Genomic DNA, 12,718 nt, shown 5'->3' with positions numbered 1-12,718 from the left:
TTTGCGGGGCCTCTTACGAAAGACGGAGAAAGAAAGGACCGGCCGCTACATTGAACCGTTATGGGATTAGTGCGTCCACATCACTCTCAGGTCTCAGTAAAGCAGTTCAAACGGCATGTCATTTTCCATTCCATCGACCGTTGCACTTGAAACCTAACAACACTGCTAATTAAACGCTCCATTGTACTGCACAATCAAAATAGCCGGATAATTAGACGGAAGCACCTGACATGTCCATGGATGGAAGGTGCAATCCAAGCTCCGATTAGCTACAAATCATTGGTGGCGAGCGGCAGGGACCAACACCAACTGAACACAAGCTTTCAGGTGCCGCCTTCGCTGTGAAAATGCTAAAAGGCACGCACATAAATGACACCTCTTTCGGTTCTGGCCGTAGTACTCCGTACTACTATAGCATTAGGTGGTGCTCGCCTCAAAGACGTCTCCAATCATAAAACCTGCTCTGGGAATGGACAAACAAAAACAGCTCGTTTCGGCCGGGTTCGCCTTTCCAGGCAGGCAGAGACCCTTATCTTCTACGTGCTAACGAAACGTGCAGGAAGGAGCGACGTCACGGGTTGTTTCAGGACACCCCGTACTCGATTTGGTCGTGCGCGCATACATTGCGTGCTACGCCTTGCTTTTCCCTGCATCCCAGTCTTGTTTCGGCAAACCCCATTTCCAGACCCTTTTGGGTTTCAGATCAAGGACCGGAGCCCCGCAAAGACAGCACGAAAACGGCAGGAGGGTCAGATTAGAGTGCCTCCCAAAATCACATTGCGTCAGTAACACCGTTTGCACCAGTCAGAGCGTAGTCATTCGTGCCGTTGGAGTCATGGCAGCAGAGTGCAGTGCAGACCCACCCCGGAAGAAAGAAAAATCGTGGGCGCAGAGGGGCGGATGCAAGGAGCCAGGAGCGCACCAACCGCGCCATGTGGAGGTTGCAATCCCACACATGTTTGCAGTGCAAGCGTCCAGCCGCAGAGTTATGTCCGTCCGTGAGCAGGCGCGCGAGTCCCGTCCGTCCAGAGCACGAGCCGCGCCCCGGATGATGGACGGACGGACAGACAGACAGAAGCATGTGTCCACGTGGGCGTCGCGCGCGGCTTCTAGATCCCTCTTGGCGAGGCACCCACCGCCGCGCGCACGGATCTCCAAGCGCGCGCCGCCGTCGACCGCGCACAACAACTCACTCACTAGCCACCCACGCACTCCGAGAAAGCGTGGCTTCCACATCACTCGATGTCTCGATCGTAATTAATACTCCAGCCGCACAGCCTCCTCTCAAGCTCTCTCAGCGACATCCAACGGCCTCCGCGTCATCACTAGCTCGCCGCGCTAGACACTGTCATAAGCCAGCCGCACTAGCTTCGATTCGACGCAGAAGGCGTCGGGAGAGCTTAGGTAGGTAGCTAGAGGGACGGCATGGGCGCGGGGATTAGGCTCCTGGCGGCGCTCCTGGTGCTGGCGTCCGCCGGGACGCCGCGATGCGCGGCGCAGCTCCGGCAGAACTACTACGACGCCGTCTGCCCCGGCGTGGAGAGCATCGTGCGCGACGCCGTGGCCAAGAAGGTCAACGACACGCCCGTCGCCGTCGGCGCCACCGTCCGCCTCTTCTTCCACGACTGCTTCGTCCAGGTCCGTTCCTTTTCCTCTTCCCCCTTTCCCCTGCCTCAGGGAGGCGCGTATACATTTGGACATTTGGTCGATTTCTGCGTGTGTCAGTTGATTGCCTCTGACGAACTGTACCGGCCGTGAAATGCAGGGCTGTGACGCGTCCGTCATCGTGGTGTCGTCGGGGAACAACACGGCGGAGAAGGACCACTCGGCGAACCTCTCGCTGGCCGGCGACGGCTTCGACACGGTCATCAAGGCCAAGGCGGCCGTCGACGCCGTGCCGCAGTGCACCAACCAGGTCTCCTGCGCGGACATCCTCACCATGGCCACCCGGGATGTCATCGCATTGGTATGTAGCTGGACTCCGCCTCCTGGAGCCTGCCTGGAGTGGACACACGCCCACTTTATTTTTCGAGATCTACCAAAAGTTTCCGGGCTTTTGAGGACATATCTGCAGCTAAAGTCTCTGAAAACTGTGCGTCTTTTTCGGGTTTTTTTTTTCTGCAGGCCGGTGGCCCGGCGTACGCCGTGGAACTCGGGAGGCTGGACGGGCTGAGCTCGCTGGCGAGCAACGTCGACGGGAACCTGCCGCCGCCGTCGTTCGACCTGGACCAGCTGAACGCCATGTTCACCGCGAACAACCTGTCGCAGACTGACATGATTGCCCTCTCTGGTAAGCAATTATTAAAGAGGTTTTTACTGCACTAACCGCCGCCCCAAATTACGCTGCTTTAGCTGCTGTACTAGTCGTTCTGTCGTGCAACCCCATGTGCTTTGTTTGTCTGACAAAGTACATTTGTCTAGCAAAGGGCCCTAACGGTGCGATTAATGAAGCATTTCGTGTGCGGCTCAAGAGGTTTGTTGGTAGCAGTAAAAACTGTCGTATCTCGCCTTGATTAACAGCAGTCTGAGTTTATTTAGGTTCCAGTACACCGAACCTGATAGTGGAGTGTGAGTAGCTGGTCGGTAGATCTGAAAGGAGTCAAACCATGGAGACTAGTACAGCCTTGCTTGCACGTGAAAGAAAGATCAGCCGTGTGTTATTTTTGTAGCATATCCTTTGCCATAATCGCACCCTGCCAGTTCGCAACCGGGGAAGAGTCCAACTCCCTAATTTCGGCCCATCATTCCACAAACTATGGGCCTGCCAAATCAGCACTCTCACTCTAAGGAAACTGCAAATTCTGTCCTAGGTTCAGTCCCATGGATCTTTAAAGCTAGTTCTGCTCCGAAAAATCAAATGTTTTTTTTGACAGCACAGAAACATCAAATGTTAATGGTACTGGAGTACTGTAGTTACTACGCCTGTCCGTGCCTTCGATTCAAATCTCGATTGACTCAGGAAAAAACAACACTTGTGTTTCTTCATTGCAGCGGCGCACACGGTGGGGTTCGCGCACTGCGGCACGTTCGCGGGGCGGATCCAGACGGCGTCCCAGGACCCGACGATGGACTCCGGGTACGCGTCGCAGCTGCAGGCGGCGTGCCCGGCGGACGTGGACCCGAACGTGGCGCTGTCCATCGACCCGGTGACCCCGAAAGTCTTCGACAACCAGTACTTCGTCAACCTGCAGAAAGGGATGGGCCTCTTCACCTCCGACCAGGTGCTCTACTCCGACACCCGGTCCCGCCCCACCGTCGACGCCTGGGCGGCCAACAGCTCCGACTTCCAGGCCGCCTTCGTCGCCGCCATGACCAACCTCGGCCGCGTCGGGGTCAAGACCGACCCGTCCCTGGGCAACATACGCCGCGACTGCGCCGTCTTCAACTCTTGAATTTGATGTCTGAATCTTCAATCTTGATACTGCTAGATGGGATCGATGCGTGGAGATATCATCAATTGTTCATAGTTAGTTGGGCCACTTTTGGGTGGTGCTGAAGTTATATACAGTTAGCTTTTTCAGAACAAAATGTTTTAGTTCTAATCGATCAGGAGGTTAATGTGAGGCTGTTCGGCATTTGTTCTGGAGTTTGTTGGGCATTTTATTACTTACCTAGCCAAATGTATTCATTGTGTGTGTGTTTAATATTGGAGGAAGAATCATTCGTATGTTTTCTTATGCATTGGTCGATTCGGAGAGTTTTGGTATGGCCAATGAAGTCGGAGGCAAACCATCTCTTAAAGAAAATGGATACGGTGGTTGGACGCACGGGTCATCGATCCTGTCAACAGTAACAAAAGAAGAAGAAGAATACACGCGTGTTGCAGCACAAGTCCTTATCCAGACAGGGAGAATGAGAGACAAGCTGTGCACAGTTGCACACTCTTCATAAGAAAATGACTCTCGTGGGGAATAAACCGTGCCGTACTCAACTCCAACAAGTGAACTCCAATCTTAGCTGGACGGGACGCGGAAAGCAACGCATTTTCTAAACCCATTAACGACTTCTAAAGCTGCAGTAACATCAATCCTTCTGTCATTAGTTTCGACATACAAATTAAATTATGATGCCTTTGATATGACATTCACGTTAATTACCATACACTACTTATGGTAGTATTATACTTGGATTAATATAAGGTGACTGCTGCGCAATGGCGCAGGCAACCAAAAGAACAGAATGTAAGGACCAAAAGAACACGGTGGCCGGCTGAGATACTCCGGTGTTCAACAAAAGGAACAAACAAAGCACGTTTTTCTCCAATTCGGTGGGCGCGCCAAACAGTTCGCGCAGTTGGATAACTAATCAGGCGAATGAAGTCGATCGCCAGCACCAATAAATGCTTGTTCTGAACCTCTAAACTGGCTGCCTCATCACAACAGCTAATCCTAACGGCCGTTTAATGATTGAAAATGTAGATTCGTTACTCCAGGGATCATCTGGTGAGTGTTCTGAACCTCTAAACAAACTGGCTTGCCCACACGCAAATGTAGATTCATTACTCCAGGGATATCTACATGCCCGCACGCCCACACGCAAACGTGTTCAACGGATACTTTACTAGTGCATTCGATCAGAAGAACTCCGAGCGCTTATTGCCGAGTCCCGTGCAACTCGTTGCCAAAATGGAAAATACAGCACATTCCCATTCATCTCCTGTTGCGTGCTTCCGTGGACAGTGGACAGCCACTGACACGCAAAGCTCATTCGATCTGGCGCCCATTTGCAGATATGAAACTTGTGGTGGTAGGACGAAATAACTCGTTTTAGCCAGTCCAGGAGAACAGTAGCACGTCACTCTCCCAGCAGGAGAACCGTGAGCGCATTACATGGATGGATGAAGTCAAGTATACCCAGTGGCCAGTGGCCATATGACTGTTCAGACGAAGCTAATCTTTTTCCGAAGCAAGCACGCGCAGGAAAAGATGCCTTGACGCCGACACACGGACATGCATGGACTCATCAAAATCAGCCTAAGCTTTTGGACTTTACCCTGATAGAGATGCGACCGTGATCCCAACTGTTAACTTGATGCGAGTGACAGCCTGCGTCCCAGTGCATGCACGAAAGCCAGCAACAGCGGCGAAATGTGTGCGTTCACATCGGCGGTCGCGACCGCGACGCCTGAGCGTGACCCCCTCGATCGGCCCATGCAAGTGTGCAGCAACTGGACAACTGTATATCCGCCCGTACGACCGCACTCGCGAAAGGGACTGACGAGGTACGAGGCATCAAGAAAAAGCCCGTACGTAAAACTAAGAAAGGGAAAAGAAAACGGCACTTCAGACATAAAGCCGTTATCAGGAACAGTTTTAGTGGTGCAATCTCTTTTTAGAAAGCCATTTTCTAACCGCATGTGCAATTTCTAGACCGAATATATTTTTTCAAGTCCACTAGAAAAACTTGTTACTACTCTACAATCCAGAAAAAACAAAACTTACTCTAGTCTAGGCGGATCGCAAGTTCGCAACGTCTGTCTCAGCTAGCTACCCGGCTTTGCTACTTTGCTGTCCGCCCCTTTCTTTCGTCTCCCTTGTGGAGCTTTGTCCCGTGCTTTTGCCGTACATCAAAGTGAAGGAAAAGCAAGCAGGCGGCCCGGCCTGGAGAGTGAAGCAACATGTGTGGTTGGAGCATGAGTCGGCGATGTCGCGACGGCCGGGCAAGTTGAGCACTAACTAAAGGCACCCCCACAGTGTGGCATATTACTAGAGGCCTCGGGCATTTTTCTCCACGAGTGGAGTCAGTAAAGTTCGAGTTCTGGATGGAAGCACTTTCGGTTACTGGTCGAACACTTGGAGAAGTTGAACATGCATGGGTGAGTTGTACGTGGAAGCGAAGAAATGGACCATTATTATTGTCTAAACCGGTGGCTTATCGTTGTGACGTGTGGAGGACCGAAACCGGTGTACTCCGTATCTAATAAATTGAGTTGGCAGGGGCCTAGTACAAGCGATGATTGTGCAGCGCCAATATTTTGAACTATTTCCTGTGGCAACAGATTTTTTGACGGTCTTTACAGAGGACACTTCATCGTGTGATTCATGTCGAATTTCCATTGGCCACATGCACGTTCCCTCGAACGAACGGCCACTGTAGCCTGTAGGTCTTCCAGTAGAACTTCTGGTCCAATGGTTTACTCCGATCAGCATAATATATGCACTGACAACAACAAGTACGGGTTACATAATCAAGCGCCGTCACGCCTCAGCTACCAGATAAAACAAGAGCAACATGTGATCCAGCATCAGGAAAGAGATCCTGCACTATGTGTAGAGTATTAAACGTACGATACACCGTCTCTCACCGGCCTCGAGGCCCTGATGAAATCAGCAAGGAAAAGGCGAAATAGGAATCAACCTTTGACTTTCCTTTTCTCTCTCCGTGACGCGGCGGCCTCCCGCGGGGAGCCCCAGATCTCGAGGGAACCGACCCGGAAGCCGCGCGCGCCGCAAGCCGGGGACACCTGTGGAACAGTGTGCAGACAGCGGCCACCTCACGCCCCCGTCCCCGGTCGGGCGGGGTCAGAAACAGATGGCGACGCCGCGCCCGATCGATCGAGATCGCACGCGCATCTTTTTGTCCCCCGCTCCTCCTCCTGACTCCCGTGCCTCCGGGCTCCGGCTATAAAAAGCTCGCGGCCGCGGCCGAAACTGCCCACGACTCGATCCACAAGCCGCAGCCAAAACAGAAAACAGCTGCGTCGGCTTCCATTCAATCAAGGGATTTGCTTCTCTGCGGCACCCGAGAGCTATAGCTAGGCGGCGCGTGAGTGATTGCTATCGAGTAGAGCTAGAGGAAAGGAGGAGAAGAGAAGAACACCCTTCTTTTCCCACCTAAACAGATCGGTCCGATCAAGAGAATTCAAGATGTGCATGGATCGATCTGCGATGCCGGCGAAGAAGGTCTGGCTCGTCATCGCCTCCCGCCTCGGCCTCCGGCGAGCAGCTGGTACGTTCAATTAACTACTCTAGCTCATCGCTCGTCCTCTTTCTCTTGCACCATACGATCGAAACTTCGATTTTTGGCTTTGTTTCTGATGGATCCGTTCTCCTGCGCTGCAGGGCTGAGGAAGCTGAGAAAGGAAGTGAGGACGTGCGAGTACCGCGACGTGCACATCATGTGGGAGATGCTGAGGGAGATGGGCTCTCCGGTGCCATTGGCGGAGAAGGAGGCCGCCGCCGCAGCGGCCGTCGCGGCGGCCGCCGAAGCCAGGAAGAAGAAGGCGGCGTGGAGGCGGTTCGCCTACTACTGCTGCGCGTTCTGATCGCTTGATGAACGGAACGCGGAAATTGGGCGTCGTCAGAATTAAGACCAAGACCAGAGAGGCCATGTGTTCATGTGTAGACAGAAACATCATCGGCTCCCTCATGGGTCGTGCAAATAAGTGCAGAGGTGGAGCCAGCTGATGGTTCTTTAGATATCATGATGATGCACAAAAACAGGATCCAGATGAGATCGTGTTGAGGAGGTGAACGCGGAAAATATGGACAGTGGGGACGTGCCGCTGCCTACAGCAAAGCAATCTTCTTCGACCCATGTCCCGCTCCCTCGCGCAGCCGTAGGAAGCTTCGATCGCGTGTGGATACGTAGCAGTAGCTGGATCCGGAAACACCGGTGCAGAACCACCCGTGATCGGGCAGGTAACAATAGCCTTTTTCTCAGGCGAAGAGTGAAGAACGATAGTGTGTTGGAAAAAATGTAAATTTGTCACAGAAGTTCATATATAAACTCCTGCAGCTCGGTGATGGGTTCAATTGCAAGTGCTCACTAAAATTTCCCAGGAGAATGGCATATCTTGTATGCAAGAGTAAGACTCGCAGAATTTTGCGATGTATCCACTTTTACTAAAGAAACCGTTCTACCTTGCGAAAGAAACTCCCAATTCTCCGCAGCCAGATGTGCATACCGGGACAAGTCTGACTCCTCTTGGGCCAAACTCAAAACTGAAGAATGATGATACAGTCCGGACGATCGCTGGACTCTCCACTCCCACACCCTAACGTAGGAGCAAGTTTGTTCTACTGGATTTTTGTCCCAACCCTCTTGGAGCTTTCCTCCTCCACTCCTGTGGTCGATTGGCGTCGATCAATAGCACGGTATCTATCTGCCTCAAGGACCACATGAGCGGAGAAGGAAATCTCAATGGGGGTTTGGCCAAATATCTGGTGTGTCAAACTTGCTAAAAAGAACAATGTATCATGGTGGCCAGGTAAGCTGTTACACGTCCCGGACAACACCGTGATTTAGGGTGTGTTTGGGACAGCTATAGCTCCACGGATTTGGTGTAGCTGGTAATTCATAGCTCGGAGCTATGAATGTTGGGAGATGTTTAGTGAATTTGTAGCTGTGGGTACTTGACAGATGTTTTGTAGTCTTAATTGTATGTTTAAAATAATCAAAGTTTCGGTTTCACAAAAAGTGAAGTTATGAATGACTAGCTTCACCAAATCCATGGAATTGAAGCTGTTTCAAACACACCCTTAGACTTATATTGCACCGCCTTGCCAAGTCTGGGGAACCAAGATGCCAATTTGCAACTTTGTGCATTAAATTGCTTTTCACCTACTGAATATTTTAGCATTTTTTGCATATCAAGTTTATGGACTGATAGTCCAATTTGCTCTATTTGCCGGAGTAATAAAAAACTTCGAAACCATGACAGGTGACAAACCGTATCGTGCAGGCCCATTAGCCACCACTGCAACTGGCCCAGTTCGCAACCTTGCAAAGTACATGTTTCACTTTTATTTACGACCCAATCAGTGCACCAGACCCGCTTGTCGGTACAGCCCACCAAGTAGCCCAGATGATGCTTTACTCTATTTACGGGAGTAATAAAACTTCAAAATCCCATCGAGTAGCTGAAGCGACCGTGCTCGTACACGGGTTCGATCTCTGTGCTTTAGTGCTAGTCCCTAGATCGACTCACTAGCACACATAGTTTCAAGATGTAATATCATAAAAAAAATGTTTCAATATTACAACGCATCATTCAGAATTTAAAAAATACTTACAACTCGCATAACCCCATGAGTTAGCTGGAAATAAAACAACTGTTTTGCAACGGAAAGCGAAAGATATAAGGGCTACAACAACACCACGGTGAGAGCGTGTTGGAATATAGGCCCGTCACCCAAACAAGCAGAACGTACTCTTACTCTTCGTCGGAGCTTCCTGCATCATTAAATGATGCAGCCAGTAGGGTCAATACATTGAATGTATTGGCAAGATCACTATGAGTTATATAAGAACCTAGCAAGTATATGCATAATGTGGTAAAGTGGGGTTCAAGGCTATTTGCATAAAAGCTTAGTTGTTTAATCTTATCTTTTAATCAAATAGAATTTTATCACTAATGGACATGGGGTAGACACACCCATGCTCCTATTAAACTAAGGACATTGAATAGACACATCAATGCTCCTAAACCCAAGTTCAAACCTTCATTTTATTAAGAAATTAGAATGAGTGAGACTTTCCTTACAGCTCCACATCTAGTTGCTCAAATTTTCCATTGCCGGGGACACGGCTAAGTACTTAATTTTGACACTCTCGAGAGTTTGTACACATTCCCCACAAGAAACCGACGGGTTAACCCCTTACTGTCCTCAGGGTAGAGTAGCTACGGCATCGATTACGAGATTTTCAGAGGTAATTCCCTAAACCACGAGAGAATCACGCTCCCCCTACACATTCTACCTCAGTACAATTCTCTCGGGTCTAGGTTCATACAACTTACTCTTGTCTCACCAGAGCCCATATAGCATTGTTGTTGTACTAGAAGCTACTAAATAGGAAACTAGTCCAGTCTCGGTTACCCCAGGTGGCATTCCATGTTTGTAACGTAGGCGCTCCCCGAATCCACGGGAGAGACGTCCATGGACGATCCCTTCCCGAATCCACGGGAAGTCGACTCAAAAGGACCCATAGAAATGGACCTGACGCCGCTAATCCTCAAAATCCTCAAAGCAGCCCACCCAGGACGATTCATTGAATTAATTGTTTTGCCTTACATCTAATAAAACATTTCATATCGCCAAAGGCATAACAATAACATAATGTAGTAATTTCCCCCACGATACTTGTGAGATCGAGATAGGCAATCAGAGGGGGGGTGAATGATTGCGCGGAAGCAAATTAAAACTTTTCCCGAAAGTTCAAACCCTAAATCACCTTTCTGTCCGTGATAGTAAAACAGCCGTAACTTTTGATTGGATGAACCAAAAAATACGTATAAGTATGGAAAATAAAGGTATTAAATTTATCTAACCAACGCAACAAGAATCAGCTCAATCGGACTTACCAATCAAAAGATATGATCAAAATAGTAACAGCTGACAGAAAGTTACGAGGATTAATCTAAAACCAATTTCGAGGAATAACAAGAAATATGAATTAATTGCAATCTTCTCTTGATCTCGTGATAAACCTGCAGCAAAGTATTATGAACTTGTGATGAACATGCACCAAAGTATTAGAAAGATCTAGCACGAAGATTTCACGAAGATCCGAGAAGAACAGAGATGAAACCGCCAACGAATCTCTTTATTGCAACGATGTCGATCGATTACAAAAGATGCAACCATGCATCCAAGAACTCTCCAAGAATTGATCTAGATCCAAAGCTTTGAGTTCCCTCACGTCCTTGCTAAAACCCTAGCTAGGATGCCCTCTATTTATAAGGGAAAATTCGCAACCCTAAACCGAATCCGAATCCAACACGGACTCCTCTGTCCCGGTCAGTATTTTGCCCGTGGGGCCCGCATACGACCTCGGATTGAGATGACTCCAAAATCAAAGTTGTTCGTCTCGACGACGCGCACAACTTTCATGTGGATCACTTTTCCATCCGACGCCATCTTAATGACGGTACTGTTTAATCTTTAAACAGCTCTCATCCAGCCACGGCTGGACCTACATATCTTCACCTCGATGTCACTTCATGCCATCAACTCTTCTTGTGATGTCTTCAAAACTCGACCATCACGTATCGAATATCTCCCATACCGTACATCTCCGGTATAAACAACATACGACAAACCGGTGCCCTTCCGGATCATCGTAGCCTTCACTTCCATTGTTCCTTCGCACGAACGTCCCGCATGACCTTGATCCTCGACCTCAGCTTCCCAAGCTTCGTCTCTCGATCCCGTCATCGACCACGTTCTTCTAGCTCCGGCAACACCTGAAAGCGAACACACAAATAACCAGTACGAGCACAAGTCCACGACTTGACTCAGGGTAAGTTTCACACAACTCACGCCATGTTTTCACATAAGAAACTAATGGATCAGCACACCACTAGCAAAGCACTAAGTCCAAACAAGATACATGTCATCACTTAAATATCCATATTATCCAAAGTATCCACATCAATGTTTCATCTAAAACACTTGCCAATGTTACACATCACATATGATTTCACAATACTACCATAGCCTAGCATTCAACTACAATCAATGGCAATTTGGTAGCAAGATAATGGCAAGGGTAAACTATACTACCTGGCATTTATAGATAGCGTAGAGGTACGAGTAATATTCCGAATGCACCTAATAAAACAACTACTGCATAGTAAAATATTTAGGAGATGATCAAAGTGAACTTGCCTTGTCCAAAGTTGTGGTAGTTCTCGCACTCTTCGCAACAAACAAGGTTCACAATTCACACAATCTAAAATAAAAGAAAGTACACACACAATAAACATGTCATTCAATACAAAAACATGCTATGATACATATGCCATGATGGTTGCTTCTAAATGTAACTTGTTTTGTTTCTGTTTTGAAAGGCTTCTCAAAAGATTTGGACAGATTAATACAATAATACGGAGGTAATTATTATGCATGAAACAAAGATAGGCTTTAATTAAAAGCTTATTTGATTTTTGTCAAACATAGAGCAAAGTTAAATTTTGTGTGGCAAAACATTTACAAAATAATTTATCCTCTAGAACTAATGGACAGAGAACAAACTTAAAATAATTTCACAGCAAGCTAACATGTTCAAAACTATTTCGAAATAATTCATTTGAAATTTAAACCATATTCAATCATTCTGTAATTTGCTTCTGGCAAAGTTGTTAAAAATTGAAATTGGACTATGCCAAAAGATTCTACATGTTGTGAGGATTCCAGAAAGGTACGGATCATAATTTTTGGACAAACGGTTTAAAAGTTATGATGGTTTGAATAACCAGGACTTTTCTGCAAAATTTACAATTTTAATTCGACCGAAAAAAGATTTTAAACACATGGGACACGTGGCAGGCTCTCACTGGGTGGTACCGGTTCGTTACGGTTTTATTGCTGGCCGTTAGATTGAGATCAACGGTGGAGATTTGGAGATGCTCACCGGGCGGCGCGTGCTCGTCGGGACTGAAGGAGAAGGCGGTGGCCGGCGGTCGGGCGGCGACGTCTTCGGCGGCGGCGGGGCTCGGGAAGCGGCGGAACAGAAGTGGCTAGGCGATGCGGTCCCAGAGGCGTCCCTCGGGGCTTCGGACGCGGCGGCTAGGACGAGCGAGGAGCGGCGGACGGCGGACGGCGGCGGTGAGCACGGGCGGCGGCGCGGCTTCGCTGCGGTTGTCAAAAAAAAGAAACCGAGCACGTCACGGGGTGCACACGGGAGAGGAGAGAGAGGGAAAGGGGTCGGCGGTGTGGGGAGCTCACCGGAGCTGCGGTGACGGCGAGAAAAACGGCGGCGGCAGTGAAGAACTGCA

At 49.0% G+C, this 12,718-nt stretch overlaps 2 protein-coding genes across 2 annotated transcripts; both read left to right on the top strand.

Annotated features, from left to right (window-relative positions):
- Nucleotides 1-1,205: 1,205 nt before the first annotated feature.
- Nucleotides 1,206-3,677, top strand: LOC100824844 (peroxidase 35). Its single transcript, XM_003559013.4, has 4 exons — nt 1,206-1,638; nt 1,766-1,966; nt 2,125-2,290; nt 2,992-3,677. The coding sequence occupies exons 1-4, from the start codon at nt 1,426-1,428 to the stop codon at nt 3,390-3,392; spliced, it is 981 nt and encodes a 326-aa protein (XP_003559061.1). The 5' UTR covers nt 1,206-1,425; the 3' UTR covers nt 3,393-3,677.
- Nucleotides 3,678-6,634: 2,957 nt separating this feature from the next.
- On the top strand, nt 6,635-7,767 carry LOC100831176. The gene is made up of 2 exons (XM_003559027.4): nt 6,635-6,948; nt 7,062-7,767. Exons 1-2 carry the CDS (start codon nt 6,867-6,869, stop codon nt 7,262-7,264), a joined length of 285 nt encoding a protein of 94 aa, XP_003559075.1. The 5' UTR covers nt 6,635-6,866; the 3' UTR covers nt 7,265-7,767.
- The last annotated feature ends 4,951 nt before the right edge of the window (nt 7,768-12,718 follow it).

This window comes from Brachypodium distachyon, chromosome 1 (genome assembly GCF_000005505.3).
Source record: "Brachypodium distachyon strain Bd21 chromosome 1, Brachypodium_distachyon_v3.0, whole genome shotgun sequence".
NCBI classification, from domain to species: Eukaryota; Viridiplantae; Streptophyta; class Magnoliopsida; order Poales; family Poaceae; genus Brachypodium; species Brachypodium distachyon.
Note: the sequence above shows the minus strand (reverse complement) of the source record. Positions and strands in the feature narration are given on the sequence as shown.

What these genes read in the sequence shown, in the direction of transcription:
- LOC100824844 (XM_003559013.4), top strand. Translation starts at nt 1,426, where the DNA reads ATGGGCGCGGGGATTAGGCTCCTGGCGGCGCTCCTGGTGCTGGCGTCC. An exon ending in CCCGGGATGTCATCGCATTG is followed by an intron (nt 1,967 to 2,124) that starts GTATGTAGCTGG and finishes TTTTTTCTGCAG; the next exon opens with GCCGGTGGCCCGGCGTACGC. An exon ending in TGACATGATTGCCCTCTCTG is followed by an intron (nt 2,291 to 2,991) that starts GTAAGCAATTAT and finishes TCTTCATTGCAG; the next exon opens with CGGCGCACACGGTGGGGTTC.
- LOC100831176 (XM_003559027.4), top strand. Translation starts at nt 6,867, where the DNA reads ATGTGCATGGATCGATCTGCGATGCCGGCGAAGAAGGTCTGGCTCGTC. An exon ending in CGGCCTCCGGCGAGCAGCTG is followed by an intron (nt 6,949 to 7,061) that starts GTACGTTCAATT and finishes CCTGCGCTGCAG; the next exon opens with GGCTGAGGAAGCTGAGAAAG.